The following is a 24,733-nucleotide window of genomic DNA, read 5'->3' as shown; positions in this document are numbered from 1 at the left end:
AATGCTGAGAAAGGGACTGGGGAATCAATGTCCTCAGTGCCTTTCCATGTCTCAAAGAGGAGACGTCAGGGGTCTGTTTAGACCCCTGATACCTCACCAAAGCCCCCCCCCCCCCCCAAACAGAGTTGATTAAAAAAAAAATGCAAAAAATATTTAAAAATAAATAAAATTGTAAACAAAAATTATAAAAAATTAAATTATAAAAAATATATAAAATAAAAAACTACTGACACCACCCCCTGCCCTACCAACACTGTCCACTGCCCCCGACCCCCTCCCCCCAAAAAGCATTGTGAACAAAAAATAAATAAAAAATTTAACAAAACAATATGTAAAAATAAAAACTATTGACACCATCCACTTCCCTGCTGACACCATCCACTGCCCTGCTGACACCATCCACTGCCCTGCTGACACCGTACACTGCCCTACTGGCAACATCACCGCCACATACTCCCCAGCCTCTTCCCCAGAAGCACTGTGAAAAAAATATTTAAAAAAAATTAAATTAAAAATAATAAACAAAATTGTAAAAAATAGAGAAAATAATAAAAACAAAAAACTACTGTCACACTGCTCCTCTGACACTGTCCACTACCCCACCCCAAAGCATTGTAGAAAACAAAAAATAAAAACGTAAATTGTAAAGTCATTTAAAAAATACAATTGTAAAAAAAAATAATAAAAATAAAGAACTACTGACACCACCCTCCACATACTACTTACTGCTGTAAGTCATCTCAGACTCTATTAAACCACACCCCATTTAAGTCACGCCCAATATGTAGCACGGTTTAAGCCACGCCCACCTCCCTGAAATTAGTTTTTGCAGGTTGGGATGTCTGCACAGCTAATCACAATAGTAAACATTAAATGAATAGTTTTCATTCAGAAACAATGGTTGCTTGTAACTGTAAAATTCACAGTTATAGGCAATCATAGTCTGTCAAAAAAAAATAAAATCCTGATCACCTCCCCAGAGTAGTACAATGTTACTATGGTAACACTGTATTGCATTGTTTACTGTATGTAAAAAAAACTGTCACCAGTCAGTGTCCCTGATAACTGCAACACCGGTTATATGATGATGCTGTTCTGCACTGGTGACAATATGTAAAAAACCTTTTTAAAAATTGTGATATATATGTGATATATATATCATAGTTTGTGAACTTTCCTACAGACTAAATGACACTGAATTGGGTTAATTTCACCAAAGAAATGTAGCAGTATACATTTTGGCCTAAATTTATGAAGAAAGATAATTTATTTGCAAAATGTTATAACAGAAACAAAGAAAAATGCGTTTTTGTTCCAAATGTTTTTCATTTATTTAGCAAAAAAAAAAAAAAAAAGTAGTGATTAAATACCACTAAAAGAAAGCTCTATTTGTGTGAAAAAAAATTATAAAAAATTCCTATGGGTACAGTGTAGCATGACCGCACAATCGTCGTTCAAAATTTGACAGCGCTGAAAGCTAAAAATTGGCCTGGGCAGGATGGGGGTAAAAGTGTCCAGTATTGAAGTGGGTAAAGTACCATTCAGCTCCAGTTTGTAAATGATGTTGAATGCAGTTTCTTATAGAAGTGTTGATTGCCATTTTCAACAAGCTGCTAGCAGGCTTCAGAACGTCTTAATACTTGTTGAAAGCCTGCTGAAGCCTGCTAGTAGCTTGCTTAAAGCGAAGTTCTTGGCTTTTTTTTATTATTAAAAGTCACCAGCTATAAAAAGTTTAGCTGCTGACTTTTAATAAACAGACACTTACCTGTTCCATGGTCCAGCGATGTGGCCGCACGGAGCCCCGCTCCTCTCCCTCTCCTCTCCTCGGCGCATTCATTGGAACTGTGGGCACCTGGCTGTGACAGCTTGCAGCTTCACGGCCGGGCGCGCACTGCACATGCGCGAGTCGTGCTGCGCTCTCCCAGTGGACGGGCAATCTTCTGGGACCTGTCACGTGTCTCAGAAGATTGCCGAGAGGGAGGGACCGCCTAGGGGAGAGGAGGAGTTGCCTAGGCAGTTCCGTGGGGGGAAGGAGGAAGTGGGACAGGAAGTCCAACTCTAAAGTAGTCACCCCCCCCCCCCAAAAAAAATATGTGGCATGTAAGGGGGGGAGGAGTGCTTAAAGCGGAAATTCCACTTTTGGGTGGAACTCCACTTTAAAGTGGCGATCAACACTCTCATTATATTCTGTGTTCAACATTTACAAACTTAGGCTGAATGGTACTTTACAAGCTTCAACAAAGCTTGCTGAAAGCTCTGCAAATACTTTGTCTAAAGCATGCTGTTAACATTACTTATATACAAGCTGAAGCCTATGTGAAACAGGCCTTTCAGCCCTTGCTTCCTGGTTTGAATCTTGGCCAGGACACTATCTGCATGGAGTATGTGTGTTTGCATGGATTACCTTTGGGTACACCTGTTTCTTCCCACATTCCAAAAACATGCTGGTAGTTTAATTGTCTGCTGTCAAAACTGGGCTTAGAAAGTGTCTACAAATGGCTATGCATGTGTTGTCACATTTTGCATGCCAGTGTCAAGCCCAAGAAACTGGGGAGGGTTAAGAAATAAACTGGCAACCTATCTCATAAAAAAATTGACAGAAAATTCTATGGAAAAAGAGGCTCTCAAAAGTATAAGACATGGTACCCAGAGAGTTGACCCGTAGAATTGCAGCATCAGATATTAATTAATATATATGTACATACATATACTATGTGTGTTGAAGTTTCCAAATTAAACATTGCAGTCTAGGGCTTTGAGCATTACATCTTATTTAAAGAGTTTAGCAGAATTATTTCATGTGATGAATGAGCGTTGCTGTGCCTTTAATTGTATATTTAAAGAAATACATAATGTGAAAGTGATCGCAGACTCCTCCTGGAACAAGTAGAGATAAGAACCTATTAAAAAAAAAAATCATAATAAACCGAATTATTGCTGATTGCAACTCATTATATTAAGCAGTTTGTTTGTCTTGTGTCATCGGGGTGACTTGACAGCGCCTATTACAAATCTGCACAAGTGACCTTTCACATTTGCTGATGAAGCCTATTCAAACCCCAATGCCCTGGGCTCATTTAAAATGTGTTATTTCTCAACTGTTTTGATCATAATCATATTTATCAGGGTTTTTTTTCTCATTTTCCCTCATATGCTGCCTCTATTATCTAGGAGCAGGGCTTTAATCTTATACATAATTATTAATATCTAATATGGCTTGCAATAAATTCAGTTTTAAAGAAAAATAGTTAAGGTAGACTTAAAAGTACCTTACTAAAATACCTTACTAAAATAGGCTCCATTATATTTCAGTTCAGTTCTACATGTTTAAGCTAATAAAGGTATTTGCTAGTGCTATTAAAGCATATGTTATTATTTTTATTTTTAAGCATTAGTTCGTCCAAAAATCATATTTCAGTTATTAATCAAGTTTGGGCAAGTCACCTGCTAGCTTCCTATATCTCTATGGGCAAGGGCAACATGCTTAAGCGGAAAGTGTCAACCTGATTGGTGGCTGCAAAGAAATAGTCCCAGCTCTTATTAATAACAGATTTATACATTGGTCCTTTCTATACCCTGCCACGTTGGATCTCTTTGCTCTTTCTAAAAAAAATAAATAAATAAATTAAAAAAATGTGTTTCCACTCATCCGGTGGCATACTTCATGAAATAATTATCAAAAAAGTCAGAACCCCCAACTGTCACAGTACTCAGAGACATTGAAACTGGTTTGGTGATTTAAAGTAGGAGTAGACTCCTATGTATGATTTTTACCAATAGGTAAGCCAGTACGGTAAATATTTCCTAAACGCGCACCATTTACTTACACCATTTATTTACTTGTGAAGCCACCGAAGACATCACTGGCGCATGTGCTCTGAAGGAATGGCATACCTGTGCCGTTCTTTCAGTGCCGTGAACAGCGGCACCCGCATGCATGTGCGGGAGTGATGTAATCGCAGCTTGTCCAATCAAAGGACCAGAGCCCACCAACCCTGAAGGAAGACCGGTTGAAGATGGAAGCCCTATCAATGGTGACAACGTGCCACTGGAGGAATTCGTTTTAAAGTAAATTTGCACCTAATGTGCTAGTATGCGATGCATACTAGCACATTATATGTTTGCCTTGCAGGTTTAAGAAAAAAAAAAGCCGGCGGTTTACTACCACTTTAAAGCAGAGCTATAGTCAATAATAACAGCAGTAATCCAACCAAAAATACCAAAATGTAAAATTGATAGCTCATGGCAAGATTTTAAAAAGCCACATTTGCTGTAATATTTATCTTAAATCCAGAGCTGTGCAGCACAGGGGTTGATTTACTAAAACTGAAGAGTGCAAAATCTGGTGCAGCTCTGTATAGAAACCAATCTGCTTCCAGGTTTTTTTTTGTCAAAGCTCAACTGAACAAGCTAAAGTTAGAAGCTGATTGGCTACCAAGCTCAGCTGCACTAGGTTTTGAACTCTCCAGTTTTGGTAAATCAACTTCAGTATTTATTTTCCACCACAATATACACTCAGTCTGAGGGTCAGCATCCACTTCCTCTGAGCAGTGTTGCCAACCTACCAGACTAAAATTTACTGACACAACATAAAAAAATTACTGGCACGGCCACGTTTTTACTGGCATTTCCAAAAGTTACAAAATTACAGGTTTAAGTGCAAATGTCAATATTTAGGCTACAAACAAGTACACTATGCAATTAGCAATGTGATATATGGTAGATATTAAGGCAAAAAACATATTTCTTATTTTATTTTCGATACAGTAAATAAGTAGCTCAGGGACAGGACTCAGAAGGAAATTAGAATGGACAGGCACACACACATGAAATTGACTCTCACAGTGACAGTGACAGCAGTGTGAAGCAGCACAGATGATGACGACACCTAATTGACACGTCCCCTCCTGGGTCACCATGACAGTCTCTCTCCACTTCAGGTAGTCTCTTCAGTCCACTCCAGTCCAAACAGCACTGACAGTCCAGCTCCTGGCTTGCCTTGCTCACATCCCGCAGATCCGCACACGAGGCTCCGGCCGCTCTGTTCGGTTCCCTTGCACTATGACATCACACGACATACTCAGGTGCCTCCTCTGCCAAACCTGCCCCCTGCCTGCACCGCCTGAACACACTGTAGCAGGCACTCAGATTGTCTCTGATGGCTCTGGACTGGAACTGTGCATGTACAGTTCTAAACTGAGCGCCACAGGCATATTTTTTACTGTCAACCTTTTCCTATCACTGCCATTTACTGGCAGGAGAAAAGTGCCTGTTTTTTACTGGTTGCCAGTAAAAATACTGACAGTTGGCAACACTACCTCTGCGCCTAGGCTGTCATGGATCTGCCTCCAGCCTGTGCTTTGTCAGTGAAAGGAGAGCAACACAGTGATGAGCTCTTCTTTCTGACACTCTGCTTTCTCTTCTTATCAACATCAACCTCTCTGTCAGCACCTGAAGTGATTGGCTTTGTGTGCTGCTTCTTCCACTTATTCTACAGCCCTGCTGTAAAGGGACTGCAGGAAGCCAAAACCAGGTTGAATGCAGGTATTTACACTCTGCTTGCATTTAAAAAATACATTCTTAATTACGTCAATAGCATATGTTTCAGGTCTTGCTATTTTTGCACCCCCTCCTCCTGCTAAATTGCCCAAGGAAGCCATCTGTCTACTCCTCAGTCATGCCCTGGCACTCATCAAAAAAACAAAATGTTAATTTTGAGTGGACTAACTATTTCAAAGTAATGTAAGCACTGCTATTCTGTGTGCTTGCTGCACAATTTGACTTCATGCACCAGTGTTGCATTGCAGTGTGCTGAGCCTAGTGCTCTGCAAATACATTTATTGCACCCATCAACCCTGTCTGTGCTGATAGGCTCAAGACCTAGCATATATACAGTGAAGGTACAAAGCATGGAAGAAGGAATCAATGTAAGTGCTATCTTTCAAAATGTGTGATTTATTAAACCGAAGTGCGATAAAAAGCCCAATTTTTGGACTAAAATGAGAAATATTTATTATTAACATGCCAGGTCTTAAAAGATGTATATGACCTAATTTGGAATATTTCCCCTCATGTCCTGTTCCTGTGACATCAGGACAGAAAATGAAGGACGTAGTTGTCATGAAGAGCCAAAAGGCACATATATGCCCCCATTAGAAAGGCCTCAAATTGCTCTGCAGGAGCAAAACAGACAACAATAGAAACATAAAAGTTTGGAAATTGTAATTGTGCCTAAATAGTACCCTGAAAAATGTACCATTTGTCTTGCATTCCTCCTTAAAAATGACAGTGTACTTGCTGGTATGTTACAGTAGTTTGACTAGTCACTCCTGAGCCTACAACCTCATAGTTGTATTATTGCAGTGTGCATGTTCAGCGCCACTGCCTCTGACTGATATTCTCAAGAGATCTGAAGTGGGATTTGGTGATGACACTACTCTGCTGCTTACTGTCCTCCTTGCTGGAAGCTCTGACATGATAACAGTGACAAGAAGTAAAACCCTGCCTCTCTCAACTGGGGACTAATTCTTTGTCCTTTGTTTGCCATTTTTGTGTACAAACCTAATTATATCCCATATGGCCCACTCAGCAATCATGCAGTAACAGTCCTAAAAAAGAATTATGCGTTCATACCCTTAACCACTTCCTGAAAACAGATATACCTGTATGTCCTCAGGTTTCAGTGGTTCTACCAGGGCAGCCTTGACTCTGGTATCTTTTTTTTTAGAGCTGGCAATGCTCTATAATGTAAAAGTGATCTTTTACAGCCACCAAATCACTTTTACATGTGGCGCAAGGTGGTCCCTCCCCCTCCTGCCACCTTCCCTGACTGAAACCGATGGTCGAGGCTTCAAACCATAGCCATGAAGAAGGAACTTGACCATTCCCTGGTCATCTCTATGGTGTATGAAACTGGAAGTGACGAGTATTTAGTCAATTTCTTTTTGGTTTGTTATTTTCAAGCCGTTACCAGCTTGTAAACATCTGATCAAACCGATCTTGGTGTTATATAAAATTTAAGGAGCTATCAGTCCATAGTCTACACTTAGGTTACATTTGCATGGGTGACTAGCCTCAGTGTGAATGACAGCAACAGAAATCTGCTGATTTCTGCAGCTGTTTTTGCCATTTTTCAGTGGCTGTCTGTGGCTGTCGAGCCCTGTACACTTCAATGACAAGTCCGTGGCTGTTTGCACAGCTAGCGATTACCTACGGCCAGCAAGGTGCGTCCAACAGCAATCACTGCAGGTAGTCGCTGGCTGCGCAAACAACCAGAGATAGCCGCAGCCTCTGCTGAACTGTCATTGAAGTGTACAGGGCTTGGGATCCGCAGCTGGCTGCTCACAGGTGGCAAAAACAGAAATCAATAGATTCATGCCGCTGTCATTCGCACATGCCAAAGTAGCCTAATGCCTGCTACACACTATCATTTTTATTTTCATTCAACCCAGCGGAACTGAATGAAAAAAAATTGAGGAGCTCAGGAGAAGCTTGCTGTACTAACTATCCAATGTTAATACAGTGATCTCCCCAATGAACACACTGGTCAGCGCTGGCAGCCATTGGCTGCCAGCGCTGATGGGATGTTGATTGGATGCTAGTTTTCCAGCATGCCTGTTCAACAGAAGCCAGCTGTTCGGCCGGCATATGTCAGACAGGCTGGTGTACACACGGGCCGAATGTCAGTCGGTTTCTGTTGAACCGGCCAATATTCGGCCCGTGTGCACAGGGCTTAAGAAACATATGAAGTGTTGCACACCTTCCAGTGGGCATTGTGCCATTTGACATTTATATACAAAATGCATGTATAAATAAACACCATTAAAAAACTCATAACACGTGAATTGATACATGATCTGTTTTAAATGTGACTGCCACTAAATGCATCAGAGCAAACCAGAAGCAGTTTTACTGCTTTAGTACTCCTAAGGTTACCTTACACATGTCCAAAAATCCTAATAATAAATTGTGAAATCATCACCGATTGCTACGTTTATGACAATATAAGCCCTTCAGACTTGCTACACAGTAGCAGATAAATGCAATGGTTGTCACAGTGAGAAATAACTCATGTTACCAAGCAATTATGAGTTCCAATCGTAACTGGGATGACTCATTTGAAGAATTACTGATAGTACCTGATGCCAGCATGTCATTGATTAGAACCAGGAATCGTTCATCGGGTATCTGAGCATCTGTGTGTAGGAATACGGTGCCAATATTCTTTATTCCCACTTTGAAATACAAGGTAGCTATATCACTCTGCAAAATAAATGAATTTATATAGAAAGAAACATAAGTACATAAAAACAAATGAAAATACATAAATCAGTGGTATAAAAAAAGTAAATATAAAAAATAAAGGGTTTAAAGGAATGATTTGCATAGCTGCACCGACTATCTAAATAATTCCCTTATATTTGGGATTTTGGGATTTGTGATGGAAGACATGTGGAGACTGTATTTTCTTAGAAGACTCTGCTGGGCTTTGCACTTGTTCAGGGAATGGCCTTTTGGTTCCTTTTGGCCCACCTCACTATAACCTGTCAGATTCTGCTACACAAATCAAGTATGATTATCATATCTGTTCCATGTAGCAGGTGAGATATGAGGTGTCCTCACAGAGGTATTAATTACTGTAATTGATGGATTATAAGATTCTTTTGGTCAGGCAGAGGTGGGATTGAAAATCAAATGTGTCACTGTGCCTTTAATGTATACACATAGTGATTGATCAGTGTCAGTAAAGACAACATGCACTAAAAAGTACAGTACCTAACAATCCACCAAAAATGTACTGCAAGCAGCATTCAGCTTCAACATCCAATAATTTACCTCAGTAGACTGTTAGGGCTAATGTACATTAGCGTTGCTCTCTGAAAAGCGATCTGCACTTGACAGGTGGTGAGGAGGTGTTGTATTGTCTCCTCACTGCTTGCTTTAACCCCTTAACCACACACTAGTGCATTGCACGCAGTTGCTGGGTGCCCTCATTCAATTTAATGGGTCACGTTCAGCAGGCTGTGCTATCTGCTGAATATGAGAGTGAGGATAATTTTTACCATGTCATGATTCAAAGCATCGTAACATATGTGCACACCCCTCCACTGCCTTTGCAGTGGAAGGGGGAGTGGCTAGGGGCAGTAAAACTATGACTTGACCATGTGATTTTATGCCTCCCCCTTTAACAGCTAGTATAAACAAGACCTTACGTAGTTTCGTCAAATCGGTATCACCACCCTCTACAGTAGGGGAACTGCTCCAGCTGTATCTCTATTTGTAAGGGGAGGTCCTGTCTTTTTATTGCTGATAATGGTCTTGTCATTTTAGACCCCTAAGGATAACATATATATAGTCAGGCCGAGCGAGTTAAGGCAGGAGAGCTTGAATTGTGGAGCAAGCAGAGAAGGGTTCCCATTGAAATGGGCTAGCAAAAGGGACTTCAACTACTTCTTGGGAAAAATGTCCTCCAATTGGAAGCAAAAGTTACCTGGGGAAGATAGTTTAGGCGTAAATTCTATAAGAGAGACAGAGTAAACACCTGAGTCACTCTGAAATAAGGAAAATATTTGCTTTGTTGGATGTAAATCTTTCAGCCGAACCTGACCTGGCATTATGGGTCTGTGTTTGGGCTGGAGAATGAAGAGAGAATGATGCTCAACAATGAAGTAGGCTCTGATTGTAGAGCAAAGGGTGGTGTGCCTAGTGTCTGTGGGGTGCTGGGCCCTGTCCTAGAAAAAGGTGTATATGGATTCTGTATTTTCCACTTGTGAGCTCTGCCTAAATAACTTGAAATTTAATAAGAAGCCAGCCTATGGACTGTGTGTTTTTTACTAGGGAAGGAACTTGCCTCCGTGACTGTACCTGTGTTATTAGAGAATTTCAGTATCACAAGAGTGTGACAGCCAGCCCTGACCCTAAGGGGAAAGCAGGCATTCGAGTCGGTTTAATGCTGATTGCATCTTCTCTTGAAGGTCTTGTTTTGTTCACACGGACATACCTATCCCTATACCCATGTAAAAGACATTCTTGCATGCAAAGAATGCACAAGTGTTCTGCACACCCACATGCAGGCATCCCATTCATGTCTAATAGGATGCAGCAGCTATACTACCACAACCGATGGTCCCAATTTGACAGCTGTGTGGGTGAGGGTGCATGTCCCCTAGGGTAGACACACATGACTGTGTGAATGAGGCCTTATGGTTTCAGATGCTAGATCAGTAGCGGTATCAGGGCATGTTCAGACTAAAACCGGGGAATAGTATTAGTAGTGATACTGAACCTCAAAATTATTACAAAAATCTGTTTAATTGGGAATACTTAGAGGAATTGTAAAAAAAGCTCTGCACAGACTGGCAATTCTCTAAGTAGCCAGAAGGGTTAGTGGGCCTGTATTTGCTTTGATGCAACATAGCTTACAAAATGTTTTACTGGTTCACGATAGGTTAATAGTGACATAAACACATGAATATTGTATTACTGCCATAATAAGCTTAGAAAACACAGTGAAGGCTGTAATGTATTATATGCCAGGCCTATTTTTCAGTTTCAGCCTGGAATAGGGAAGAAATCTTGGCAGCTTGTGCTTCTCCTCAACTCAGTGATCGTATAATCACCAGTAGTGATGAGCCCAGGCATGTTCAGATTCTAGTCCGAACCCACAGCCCTTAGCATAGCTCAGGTGTCACGTACCTTACAGCGGAGCCCGAAATGATGAGGGTGGCCTCTTGCACGGTTCCGGTCCAAGCACCCCTGGTGGTGAGTACAGGGAGTGCGAGGGCAACGAAAGGGTGCAGGTGCCTGCAGGCAGGAGGCTGGAATTTGGAGATATAGGAACCTCTTCTGAGGAGATGTGGAAACTGATCACCAAACTTGTTCAGCGGGAGCCAGATCAGGATCAACTGCAGAATAAGGAACAGGCAGGAGTCGGCAACAGGCTGGCAGCGGGGTACCAAGTCAGAAGGCAAAACCGTAGTCAGGAACAGGCAGGGGTTGGCAACAGACGGGCAGCAGGGTACAGAATCATGAGGCAGAGCCGTAATCATAAGTTCAAGCTAAGGTCAGTATTGCAGGTAGAGGCAGGTTCAGCAGGCAGGGGAGATCCAAGAGAATGGTCAGAAGATAGCCGGGTTTTCAGGAACAAGGTCAATCAAGCAGAGTAACAACAGGAACAAGCTGAAGACAATCCAGCACTGATGCTAGGCAGACTCTCTGTTTATATAGGGTGCTGTGTGCCAGGATTCGCGCCAGCGTACGTGCGTACGCGCATACGTATTAGCAACTTAGCACATTGGCACATGCGCATCAGCACCTCGGCACATTGGCGCATGCGCGTTAGCACATTAGCGCTTAGCGCGCCCGCGCATTCGCATAGAGGTGCCATTGTGCATGCCCACCCTGGATCTCATTTGTCTCTGGCTATGGTTCCGTGCATGCACCTTGGCATTAGCAGAACGAGCATTGGCAGCTGCTGCATGGAGACGGGTGCTTGCTGTGTGAGTTCTCTGACATTGCCCCCTCCATAGGGGCAGCCTCCGGATGCCCATTTGAGCCATCTTCTCTGGGTGGGAACGATGAAAGGCCTGTATCAGTCTCTGAGCATGGAGATTGGTCTCAGGTTCCCAGGAATTTTCCTCCGGGCCAAAACCTTTCCACTTGATCAGGTATTGGTTCTGCCCCTGTCGTCTCCTACAATCCAAGATGGCTTCAATCTCAAACTCTTCTTCTCCATCCGCCATTATAGCTTCTGGGGGTCCCACTTCACGATCCGGAAAGGGATTCACTACGTCAGGCTTCAGTAGCGAAGCATGAAACACAGGGTGGATCCTAAATGAGTCAGGAAGTTCGAGTTCAAATGCTACCGGATTAATCTTCCTCTTAACTGGGAAGGGTCCCAAGTATCTGGGTCCCAGTTTCCTGGAAGGGCATGCCAGTTTCAGGTTTGCTGTTGAAAGCCACACACGGTCACCAGTTTTCAGGTCCAGTTCCCCCCTTCTTCTTTTATCAAAGAATCTTTTACTATTTTCCTGTGCCTTGGAGATGGTTTCTCTCAACACCTGATTGTTGGTAACAAGGAAGTTTAGTCTATCCTGGGCAGCTGGCAAAGGAGAGTCCGCCACTAGTGTTGGCAAAAAAGAGGGGTGGAACCCATAATTGGAAAAGAAGGGTGACTGGTCTGTGGTAGAGTGGGTGGAATTATTGAATGCAAATTCTGCCAGGGGCAGTAGTGAGGCCCAATCTTCCTGGGTGAAGGAGGAAAAACGTAGATATTGCTCCAACATTTGGTTGGTACGTTCAGTTTGCCCATTGGTCTGGGGGTGGTAGGCTGAGGAGAAACTGAGTTTGATACCCAGGGCTTCACACAATGCTTTCCAAAACTTTGACGTGAACTGTACCCCACGATCAGAAACAATGTCACCAGGAATTCCGTGAAGCCTAACAGTTTCTTTAATGAACACCCCGGCCGTCTCTGTTGCTGATGGAGTCCCCTTCATGGGGATAAAATGTGCCATCTTAGAAAGACGATCAACCACCACAAAGATGGATGAAAATCCTTTAGAAGGAGGAAGCTCAACAATGAAATCCATTGCGATCTTATCCCATGGTCTTTCAGGAATGGGCAGCGGTCTTAGTAACCCCCAAGCCTTGTTTTTACTGTTTTTATTCTTGAGGCAGGTTAAACAAGAACTAACGTAATCCCTGCAATCCTTTGCTAGATTGGGCCACCAGAAATGTCTTTGAACTAAGTCCATAGTCTTGTGTCCCCCCGAAATGACCCGCCAAAGGATAGTCATGGCAGGCCTGTAGGATGGTAGTGCGCAGGTCCTGTGGTACAAATATTTTATTTCCCTGCCAGTAAAGCCCATCTCTTTCTTGCAGGTTCCTGCCTGGAGGTAAGGAAGTTCTCAGGGATGCCTGACGGATCTGCGATACAAAATCGGATTGGGTTAACAGAAAACTTCCAGCTTGCAGGATAGTATCTGGAGCTGATGAAACTTCGGTCTCTGTGAACATGCGGGATAACACATCGGGTTTGACATTTTTGGACCCTGGCCGGTAAGTGATATGGAAGTTAAAGCGTGAAAAAAAAAGAGCCCATCCCGGTAGCATTCGCTGGGTCTGAGGCGTTTGGCAGTTCTGAGATATTCTAAATTTTTATGATCCGTGAAGATCAATATTTGGTGTGCTGCTCCCTCCAAGAGGTACCACCACTCCTCCAAGGCTGATTTTATTGCCAACAGTTCTCGGTCCCCCACATCATAATTTCTCTCCGATAACCCTAATTTTTTGGAGAAGAAAGCCACGGGATGCATTAAAGACTTAGGTCCTTGACGCTGGGACAGGATGGCCCCTACAGCACTCTCAGAAGCATCCACTTCCAGGATGTACGGCAAAGCAGGATCAGGATGCTTTAATACTGGAGCGGAGGTAAATAGTCCTTTTAGCTTGTCGAAAGCAGCTTGAGTTGCCTCAGTCCATTGGAAACGGTTTTGTTTCTTTGTGAGTTGTGTAATAGGTGCTATGATACCAGAAACATTTTTGATAAATTTCTGTAGAAATTGGAAAACCCCATAAAACGTTGTACCCCTTTCTTGTTGGTTGGAGGTGGCCAGGACACTATAGCCGAGACTTTCTGAGGGTCCATTGCCACACCCCCAGTTGATATTACCAAGCCGAGAAAATGAATGGTCTGACGTTCAAATTCACATTTCTCGGCTTTAGCGTACAATCCGTTCTGTCTCAGTCTGTGGAGAACTTGCTTCACATGGCTACGGTGTAATTCTAGAGAAATTGAAAATATCAGAATGTCATCCAGATAAACAATCATGAATAAGTCTAGGAAGTCCCTGAAGATGTTATTAACAAAATGCTGAAAAGTGGCTGGTGCGTTACAAAGTCCGAATGGCATAACAAGATATTTGAAGTGACCAAAACGTGTCCGAAAAGCCGTCTTCCATTCATCCCCCTCACGAATTCTGATTAAGTTGTAGGCACCTCGTAAGTCTAGTTTTGTAAATATTTTTGCAGAACGGAGTCTCTGAAAAAGCTCTGGGATCAGAGGAAGAGGATAGCGATTTTTGACTGTTATTCTATTCAATTACCTGTAGTCTATGCATGGGCGAAGGGAATGCTCTTTTTTCTCGACTAAAAATATTCCTGCACCAGCTGGAGAAGAGGAGTGTCGGATGAACCCTTTCCTAAGATTCTCGTTGATGTATTCTTTAAGGACCAGGAGCTCAGGCTCTGAAAGAGGGAAGATCCTTCCAAAAGGGATTTCTGCCCCAGGCAACAGTTCAATTGGGCAATCGTAAACCCGGTGAGGGGGTAGGGTATCTGCCTTCTGTTTGTCGAACACGTCCAGGAAGTCATGGTATACAGATGGGATGAGTTTCCGGGTTTCAGATACGGATTTCAAGCAGCCGATGACTGGAACTACATGGTGGGAGGACTTGAGACAGTTCTGGAGGCAGTAGGAGGACTGGAAAATCACCTGGCTGGTAATCCAATTAATTTGGGGGTTATGGGCTTGCAGCCAGGGCATTCCCAGAATGATCGGGAATAATGGGCAGGAGATGACATCAAGGCATAACAGTTCTTGGTGATCAGGCAAAATGTCCGCGGACAAAGGTTGAGTTTCATGGGTAATAGGTCCTGATTTGATGCCTGACCAAACAGCTAGCTGTATGGAGAGTCGCTGTTGTTTGGGTTGCAGAGGAATGTTGTGCTGCTGGACGAAGGCATGGTCGATGAAGCAGCTGCAGGCGCCTGAGTCAATTATAGCCTGGACCCGGAGTGCCCCTTCTGGAAGCTGTAGTGAGACAGGAACAGCAATGTGAGCAGATCTGGTCAAAGTCAATGCACAAGAATCGTAAGGAGGGGAGTCACACTTACGGGTCTTGTTGGGGCACATGCTTGCATAGTGGCCAGCTCCCGCACAATACAGACAGAGGTTATTCTGACGACGAGGCTGCTTCTCCTCTGGTGACAGCGGTGAGCGAAGCAGGCCTATCTGCACTGGCTCTGGGGCTTCAGTAGTGGCGGTAGGTAGTGAAGAAGCAGGAACAGATGGACTGCTAGGTAATTTGGGCAGCATCCATATGGTACGAAATTGGCTGGTCCTCTCAGATCTTCATTCCCTTAAGCGACGATCAATCTGGATGGATAACTGGATCAAATCTTCCAAAGCACTGGGGACCCCAACTCGAGCCAGCTCATCCTTAAGTGCTTCAGAGAGTCCTAGACGGAACTGGTAGCGGAGAGCGGCATCATTCCATTGTGTATCAGAACTCCACCGCTTAAAGTCAGTTACATAGTCCTCTACCGGCCTGCGCCCCTGCTGGAGGGCGTGAAGGCTGGCTTCCGCTGTTGTGGTACGCTGGGGGTCATCATACAACTTAGCCATTTCATCCAGGAAAGAGTCCATGGAATTCAAAAGAGGGCTGGCTTGTTCCATCAAGCGGTGAGCCCATGTTTGGGGTTCACCCTGGAGTAGTGAGACGATAAACCCCACTTTAGTGCTTTCCAAAGAGAAGGTGCGTGGTTGTAGCAGGAAGTATAACTGGCACGCATTCTTGAAAGCATGGAACATGCTGCGATCTCCCGAGAATCTCTCAGGAGTAGGGACCCGAGGTTCTGGAGGTGGCACCACTACTGTGGGGACCGATGCTGATGTTGCAGGAGCAGAGGGTGGAGGTGCCGTGGCTGTCAGATGTGCTGAGGTGCCTGGAGATAGCGACTCTACTCTTTGTTCAAGTTGACGATAGCCATCTTGTAGGCCCTGGACTGCCTGGGTAAGGGCTGCGATCTGTTGGCACAGTGCTTCCATGGGTGAGGCCCCCCTTTCGGGCTCCATGTGGCTGGATTGTACTGTCACGTACCTTACAGCGGAGCCCGAAATGATAAGGGTGGCCTCTTGCACGGTTCCGGTCCAAGCACCCCTGGTGGTGGGTACATGGAGTGCGAGGGCAACGAAAGGGTGCCGGTGCCTGCAGACAGGAGGCCTGTACTTGGAGATATGGGAACCTCTGCTGAGGAGATGTGGAAACTGATCACCAAACTTGCTCAGCGGGAGCCAGATCAGGATCAACTGCAGAATCAGGAACAGGCAGGAGTCGGCAACAGGCTGGCAGCGGGGTACCAAGTCAGAAGGCAAAACCGTAGTCAGGAACAGGCAGGGGTTGGCAACAGACGGGCAGCAGGGTACAGAATCAGGAGGCAGAGCTGTAATCATAAGTTCAAGCCAAGGTCAGTATTGCAGGTAGAGGCAGGTTCAGCAGGCAGGGGAGATCCAAGAGAATGGTCAGAAGATAGCCGGGTTTTCAGGAACAAGGTCAATCAGGCAGACTAACAACAGGAACACAGGAACAAGCTGAAGACAATCCAGCACTGATGCTAGGCAGACTCTCTGTTTATATAGGGTGCTGTGTGCCAGGATTCGCGCCAGCGTACGTGCGTACGCGCATACGCATTAGCAACTTAGCACATTGGCACATGCGCATTAGCACATTAGCACCCCGGCACATTGGCGCATGCGCGTTAGCACATTAGCGCTTTGGCACTCGCGGGCGCGCATTAGCATTCGCACAGAGGTGCCATTGTGCATGCCCACCCTGGATCTCATTTGTCTCTGGCTATGGTTCCGTGCATGCACCTTGGCATTAGCAGAACGAGGATTGGCAGCTGCTGCATGGAGACGGGTGCTTGCTGTGTGATTTCTCTGACATCAGGTGAGTTCAGACTAGGTTTGAATATGCCCGAGTTCATCCCTCCCAAGTACTAATCATGAATTGTATTGCATGGAGCTTTCAATAACAGGCCATCGAGAATTGTCAGTGACAGCTCTTGCCCTTGATTTAGAATCTAAGGTTGCCAGGACCCAAGGTTTCCTAGCAGAACATTGCCCAAAGCATCACACTGCCACCACCAGCTTGCCTTCTTCCTGTTGGAAGAAGCAAGAGCAAGTAGCTTTCTATATTGAGAACTATATACATGCATTATACCTATCTATACCAGTAGGAGGCACTGCAGTGTTATAATGTGTATTCTATGATAATGTATTTAGAGGAAGTACCTTAGTCTACTAGTCTGTCCACCTTTAGGCAATCTCTGGAAACCCATCTCATTAGAGAAAACTATCCTGTCTTCACATAACAACTAAACTTTTATCTTCTCCATCAGCTCATCCCCCACAGTTATTACCTTTTGTATCACTTGACCCTCCGTTTTGGATTGCAAGCTATAATAAAAAGGGCCCTCTGATTCCTCTTGTATTGAATTGTATAGTAACTGTACTGTCTGCCCTCAGTTTGTAAAGTGCTGCGCAAACTGTTTCCGCTATATAAGTCCTGTAATATATTAATAATAATGTAAAATAAAACATGATTCATAAGACCAGTCCACCTTCCTCCATTCCTCCATGGTCCAGTTCTGATGTTCATGTAGCCATTGTAGGCTCTTTTGGCTGTGAACATGGGTGAGTATGGGTACACTTAAAGTGTTACTAAACCCAGGACCCTGCATTCACTATATCTGGTCTCCTATAAAACACAGAACATGAACATGCAATTATTTTAGTAATTATAACTAACTATGTTTTCTCATCAGTATTATATAGCAGTCTTTTGACTTCTACCAGTGTCCAGCCGAGCACTGGCTAAAGCTTGTAGGAGGAGTTTTCATTCTCCTTCCACTGTCCTATGGGGCTCCAGGACCCCTGACCCTCTATCTGGACAGTGCTGATTGGCCCTGTACTGATCACATGCACCCTCCCAAAAACAAAAACAAAAAAACTCTCTAGCAATACACACCAAACTGAGCATGTGCAAAGTGCCTTCAATGCTCTGTTCTATCAGGAGATGGATTAGGGACTGTGGAAGAATGGGCGAATCAGAGAAGACAGGATAAAACATATTTTTTTACACAATGCAGAGGATTAACCCCTTTGGTTCCACAGTGAGTATAACAAGCATGCTTTACTGCATATACAGACTGATTTTACTGTTGTGCGTTTAGTAACACTTTAACCAGTTAGTGGACATAAAGTTATGGCTGGTGTATATTTTAGTTTGTGGTAGGTGCCAGCCAGCAACTTCATTCTAGAAACCCTAAAGGTGAAATCACTACATTTGAGTTCCCACATCCACCCACCTCTCAAAGTTATTAAAACAGTATGTCATTGCCTGTGCTGTGTTTTCAGCTATTTTATATTAAGCAGAGTTGATAGGAGTGGAGAGCATCCATAGCCAAGTGAGCAGCATGTACATAGCTACAGTGTCAAGAACCTGCTACTGAAATCTCTCAGAAATGAAAAAAAATGCAGGCCAATTAAACCTGCCAAGGCTAAGTTTTGGGTGGGCTGACCCTTTTAAAAAAAATCATTACGTATTAGTATGAATACATCAGTAGCTGTTTCCCAGCTTACAAATCAACAACTAGGAGTTATGAATTAGGCTCTATCTGGTAACAAAGTTACCATGTAAAGACTGGAAACCATGGCAACTGTTGCATCCCTTCCATCAGCTAGTGGAGACCTCTGCAGCAATTAAGGATGAGTTAAGAAATTGGTTTATTTGTTTTCTGTAATTGTGGCACTGCTTATTCTGCGCTGACCTGCAAACTGTTTTGAAAAACAATATTTGCAAATGGATAATTAAGCAAAGAATTACTTTCAGGAATTATTTACACCAGAGAAGTCTCGTTGCCACCATTTTAATTGCACTGAAGTGCTAGAAATGGCATTGTTTGTGTAGCATATAATAATGGGAAAGAATGCTCACCCGTTTGGAGCTTTGGAAGCCAGTGAAAGATGTGTCCCTAGTATAATGTAAATTGGTGCAGTACGTCAGAAGCTTGGTATATATTATCATGCATTTTATTGCGAGTGAATTATCAGGTATAAGCTGTGGTGAATTAAAGTATATACAAACCTAATTTTTAAAATTTAATGTAAGCTTTAACATATTAGCTTTAACATGCAAAAGTATTTTTTTTATATTTTTAAATCTGAGTCTTTTGTTAAAATACTAAGTGATCCTGGCTTGAAGATCTGTGTTTAAGCGCTTCCAGTGATAGGGTGACAGCATTCTGTCTCTTGTCTTCCAATTGTGCTATTTATTAGTCACCCCATCACTCGGACTTCTTTCTGATGGACACTACAAAATTGTCATTTCAATGCACATTTTGCTGCATGGTCCCTTGTTGTCACCATTAGCAAACCCAGCCTGAGAAGTGCCATGCAGCCATCATTGTTAATGCATGTAGGCAATAAGTAGCTGCAAGGAAGCTGCGGAAGATCAGAAGGACTGAGATGCAAAAAAACAATGAAAGAAGAGGATAACACTTTTCAGAGGATAGTGAGAGGAGGTTTGCACTTTCTTGGGTGTGTTTGGCAAGTGATGCCACCTCTCAAACTCGGTAATGTTGTGGTAAAATTGCCACACCTCAATGCAAAGCATCTGTGGTGCACCATTTTCACTTGTAGGAGGCAGTCAGGAGGGGGGTGGAGGGGGTGGAGGGGGTGGAAGGGTGGTAAATACATTGATCAATCATCTCTTTGTACTACCCCTGGCCAATTCTATGAAAGGAGTCTTTGAATCTTTGAAACACGCTGAGCTAGAGGCACAAGTTGAAATTACTAATAGTAGGCCAGGGCTATGACTTTCAGCAAACAAAATGACGGAACAGGGGCACAGAGCTTAAAGCGGAGTTCCACCCAAAAGTGGAACTTCTGCTTATTTGTCTCCTCCACCCCTCCAGTGCCACATTTGGCACTTTTCGGGGGAGGGGTTGGGGGGAGCGGATATCCTGTCCCTACCCACTTCCGGGAGTCTGGGCCGTGGCAAATTCATCACAGCTCGGCTTCCTCCTCCTTCCCCCGCCCCGGGCCAGTAGGAGAGCACAGCGGGAGTGCCGCTGAGGGACCCGAGAAGAGGAGGATCGGGGCCACTCTGTGTAGAACCAACTGCACAGAGGAGGTAAGTATGACATGTTTTTTTTTTAAACTAACCTTTACATATCCTTTAAAAAGAAAAAAGAAGCACTACATGCAAATGCAGGGAACTTCCCTCCTTTACACTAATATTACAAGTCTTCTTTTCAGGCTTGCTGAAGTCACTGCTCTGCATAGTTCTGGCAGTTTGGGGAGCAAGAAATAAGGTAATTTTTCCTCTATTTTAAAACCTACCTACCTACCTACCTACCTATTTGAGCATTGAAACCTAGAACATTCAACCCTTGCAATGTTGGGGTCAGGAGCCACAAGGTGCTGAAATTTCATAGCTGAACTCCAGCTAAATCCACTCTTTTACTTGACAAAGGCTGCCTTTACAACTACTCTAAGTCTATAATCTACCAGAACACCCAGATCCTTCTTAACCATTGACTCCCCCAGCTGTTGTCCTCCTAGAATATATGATGCATGCATGTTTTTAGACTCCAAGTGCATAACTTTACATTAATCAACATTAAATTCAAATGCTACTAAGGCAGGCCATACACGGTTCAAATATTAGCTGGTTCGAACTGTTAATGGGCAGGCTGAATGTACCCAAGTTGATTGAATTATTCACTTGGGTACAACCAGCCTCCTGGATTCTCTTGCAATTTTTGCTAGTGACTGCTATAGCTGCTAGCAATAATCACAACAATCAGTCTTCTGCTAGCAGGTACAGCAACCCCTGCCTGCCCCCGCCAAGAGAAGACAATTGTTGACTCCCCTGTCAACACTGCTTGTGTGAAATTTGCACTGTGTATGGCCAGCCTTAGTTGCCCAATTAAATGGTGCATTGAGGTCAGCTTGTAAGTTGGAGACATTCTGTAAGGACATTTTTCCAGTACATAGCTTGGTGTCATCTACAAACACTGACATGGTACGTTTGATCCCCCCACTCTATATGATTAACAGATATGCTAAAATTAGGGGTCCCAATACTGAACCTTGGGGTACACAACTAACAACTTAGACCCTTCAGAGTATTAATAATTAATCACCACTCTGAAAAATCTTTCAGCCAATTTTCTAACCATTTACAAGCAGAATTTTCTAAGCCTGTAGACTTTACCTTATACATTAGCCATGTTTGGAGTACTGTTTCAAATATCTTAGCAAAATCAAAAGTAAACTATGTCCACAGCCACTCCTCTAAGTTTTTGCTTACCTCCTAATAAAAAGAAATCACATTTATTTGGAAACTTTGTTTTTCTTGTGAATTCACGCTGACTGTTGCTTCAAATCTAGCAAAAACTCTTCTATGTGGTCTTTTGTTAAATTTTCAAGTATTTTTCTGACTATAGACATTAAAGCATAACTTCACTTTTGTTGACAAAAAAAACATTCCCCCCTGGGTGATCTATGTACATTGCAAGGATTATAACAACCTTTGTTGTAGATTCCTACATTTTGTTATTCTGAAGAAATCCATGTGTGTTTGTCTGTGCCTCTGGGCTGAGTGGGTCTAATGGGAGTGGTCTCATAATTATCTGTCAGCTGTGGCAGCTGCAGAGCACTAATGAGTAAATCTGCTGGGCCCGCATCCCTTTAGACGTGTTCCTATTGGAAATATCTCAGCAAAAAATAACATTTCTGTTGCAGTGAATGCCTGAAATCTGACTTGGTAGACTTCTGGGAAAATTGGTGAGTCAATCACACAAGCAGGAAACAATGTTTCTGGGGAGTGGTCAGTACACATTCTGTGTACAGAACAACTCAATGTAGCCATATTGCTTTGCATTTATAGAAAATTACAGCGGCTGCAGATCGAAAAGGAAAAGTAATTTTTAACAATATTCAATTACAATATGACTTGTATTGCAATTGTACACGCCATATTATTTTTTCTTTATTTGCTATTTGTTTGCACAAAAAAGTGGAGTTACCCTTTAAATTAACTGGTCTGTAGTTACTTGGTAAATACTTTAACCCCTTTTTAAATATAGGCACCACATTGGCCTTATGCTAATCCAGTGGCTTAGGTATAACAGAGCTCAACTCTTTGAGGAACCCTGGTTGTAAGCCAACCGGTCTAAATGTTCCTGGACCATGTCTTGTGAGACATTGTGAATCATTTAGGGCTTTGTCAGTACTATCCCTATTAAGGACTTGAGCTCCTTCATTTTCCTTTGTAAAAAAAAGCTGTAGAAGATACCCTGTTTCCCCCGAAAATAAGACCTAGCGTGATTGTCAGTGATGGCTGCAATATAAGCCCTAGTCCCTATTTCCCCGAAAATAAGCCCTACCCTGAAAATAAGACCTACAAGGACTTTAACTAGGGCTTATTTGGGGGGTAGGGCTTATATTGCAGCCTTTACCGACAATCACGCTAGGTCTTATTTTCGGGGAAACAAGGTATTTAATGCATTTGCCCCCTCTTTGTCCTCAGTCACCAACTGAAAATTAGAACATTATAAATACCTTTTTTATAAGTAATCATATGACCTCTGTTCTCAGCCACATAAGGGGCTTAGAGAGCTGGGGGCAGAGACTGCAAGGAGGTGTGTCAGCAGGAGGCAGAGGAACAGCAGTACACTGATCTTCCTAGTGAAGAGCTGTACAAGGGTAATGTGTCAGTACATGTTTGACCATTGGAGTACAGGCAGGCTGTGCTTCCGAGTAGAATGCAAAGAATAAAACTGACTATGCTGGGATAGATGTGCTTCAATGCCTAGTGTGGTCAGTTTGAAAAAGGAAATCAGAGGGACTAGTAGGATCGCTAGGTAAAGAAAACAATGCAAAGAGAACAGAATGCTGTTTTCATACAAGAAAATAGTACAATAGACACGTACCAAGAATATGAAATGTTGGGATAACAAGTCCAATTCACATACTTTTATTAGTTACATTTAAAGGGGTTGTAAAGGTATACATTTTTTCACCTTAATGCATTCTATGCATTAAGGTGAAAAAACTTTTGATAATACCGCCGCCCCCAGCCCCCCCCGTTTTACTTACCTGACACCTCAAAAACTCGCCTGCTCGTTCCCGACCTCCATTCAGCCGATCAGCCTGGTCGCTGATTGGCTATAGTGGATGGATTGAAAGCAGCGCAGCCATTGGCTCGCGCTGCTGTCAATCACATCCAATGACGCGGCGCGCCGGGGGGCGGGGCTGAGTGATACAGTGAGTGGCTATAGCCGCCGGATGTATCACGGGAGCGCGCCCGCAATAACGAACCACCATGCGAGGGAGCTTGCATTAAGGTGGTTAGTTATTGCGGGGAGGAGCTGAGACAGCCGCCGAGGGACCCCAGAAAAGCAGGTTCGGGGCCACTCTGTGCAGAACGAGCTGCACAGTGAAGGTAAGTATAACATGTTTGTTATTTTTAAAGTAAAAAAAAATTACCTTTACAACCCCTTTAATGATTTTAAATGGACACACAACTGCGTTTATTGGTATTAAGTATCCTGTGCATTAAAGATCTTGTAAGTTGACTGTCTTACCCGGAGATCATGGATACTGTAACCTTTACGAAGAGTTATCTGGAAAACTTCAAGAGAGCTAAGGAAAGCAGCCAGGCGACATAAGCTTTGCTTGCCACTACCTCCAACTCCAATCAGCAGAGCATTTCCATATTGGAACTCCAGAATTCGACTGATACGGCAGCTGTAACATCAGAAGGAAGAAGAAAATCTTGCTTTAATAATTTGGTGGTTTGGTGTTTAACCAAGCTAAAGACTGAAGAATTGCTCTAGGAGACCTGCCTCAAAGTATTTAACATCCAATAGAGCATTCCATGGCTTCATAAGGCCTCTTGCACACTGCAGCTTAAAAAGATCAGTACAGCTTTTTTTTTTTTTTACTGAGCTAAAATACAGCTCATTAATTGTAATGTGCCTATGCACACAGTCGCGTAAACAAGTTCCATGCATTCTTCAGTATAAAAAAACCTAAATAATATTGCTATAAAGAAAATACCTACATTTATTTGCTACTGTAAATGTGTCACTGTGTGTTATGAAGACATACCTTCACCTTTGATTGTCACTGTCATATTGCAAAGCAGTTAAAATGTAAAAAAAAAGTGTTACTTCCTAGAAGTATAAGAAAGTCTCACAAAAGTGCAGGGAAGTTCCCTCTAAAGCTACAGGTCCACTGGCAGCTCCTGACCACGGCAAAATGTGGCAAATCATGTTTTTTGCCGTGATTTTTTCACGATTTGTTTTTTCCCGCGGGCCAATAGTCAAATTGTTCTTATCCTGAACACGATTCTTCCAAGCTTAGGAGAGGGAGGTTTAACCTTACCTAAACGCTGCAGCTCCTAAACTCTGCTAAAAGCCTATGTGTACATGGAAACATAGGGGTTGATTTACTAAAGCTGGAGAGTGCAAAATCTGGTGCAGTTCAGCATAGAAACCAATCAGCTCTCCATGTTTTTTGTCAAAACTTAATTGAACAAGCTGAAGTAAGAAGCTGATTGGCTACCATGCACAGCTGCACCAGATTTTGCACTCTCCAGTTTTAGTAAATCAACCCCTATAGGCTTTTATGGAGTTGAGTTTAGAAGCTTTGGCAGTGTTAATTTCGTCAACTAAAACATTTTTGTCAAAATGTACATCAGCAGCATTTTTACAGTGACGAAAACAAAACTAAAAGTACACCACAGTTTCGTCCACTGATCAAAACTATGATGAAAATGAATTCTGTGTTTGTTAATGAACGAAAACTAAACAAAAATGTCAGGCAGGGACTGAACTAATTTACAGTTTCCACAGAGCTCCTCCTGCTTTCGTTCCCAGC

General features: G+C 43.1%; 1 protein-coding gene across 1 annotated transcript in view; it reads right to left on the bottom strand.

The window, feature by feature from the left end:
- LOC141148076 (dynein axonemal heavy chain 11-like) overlaps nt 1-24,733 on the bottom strand; it is a 1,034,097-nt gene that overhangs the window by 391,445 nt on the left and 617,919 nt on the right. The window contains exons 57-58 of the mRNA XM_073635228.1: nt 23,437-23,599; nt 8,139-8,262 (exon numbers count right to left, since the gene is read on the bottom strand). Of these exons, the coding sequence (XP_073491329.1) occupies nt 8,139-8,262; nt 23,437-23,599 (287 nt within the window). The remainder of the gene's footprint in view (nt 1-8,138; nt 8,263-23,436; nt 23,600-24,733) is intronic.

This window comes from Aquarana catesbeiana, linkage group LG06 (genome assembly GCF_042186555.1).
Source record: "Aquarana catesbeiana isolate 2022-GZ linkage group LG06, ASM4218655v1, whole genome shotgun sequence".
NCBI classification, from domain to species: domain Eukaryota; kingdom Metazoa; phylum Chordata; class Amphibia; order Anura; family Ranidae; genus Aquarana; species Aquarana catesbeiana.
Note: the sequence above shows the minus strand (reverse complement) of the source record. Positions and strands in the feature narration are given on the sequence as shown.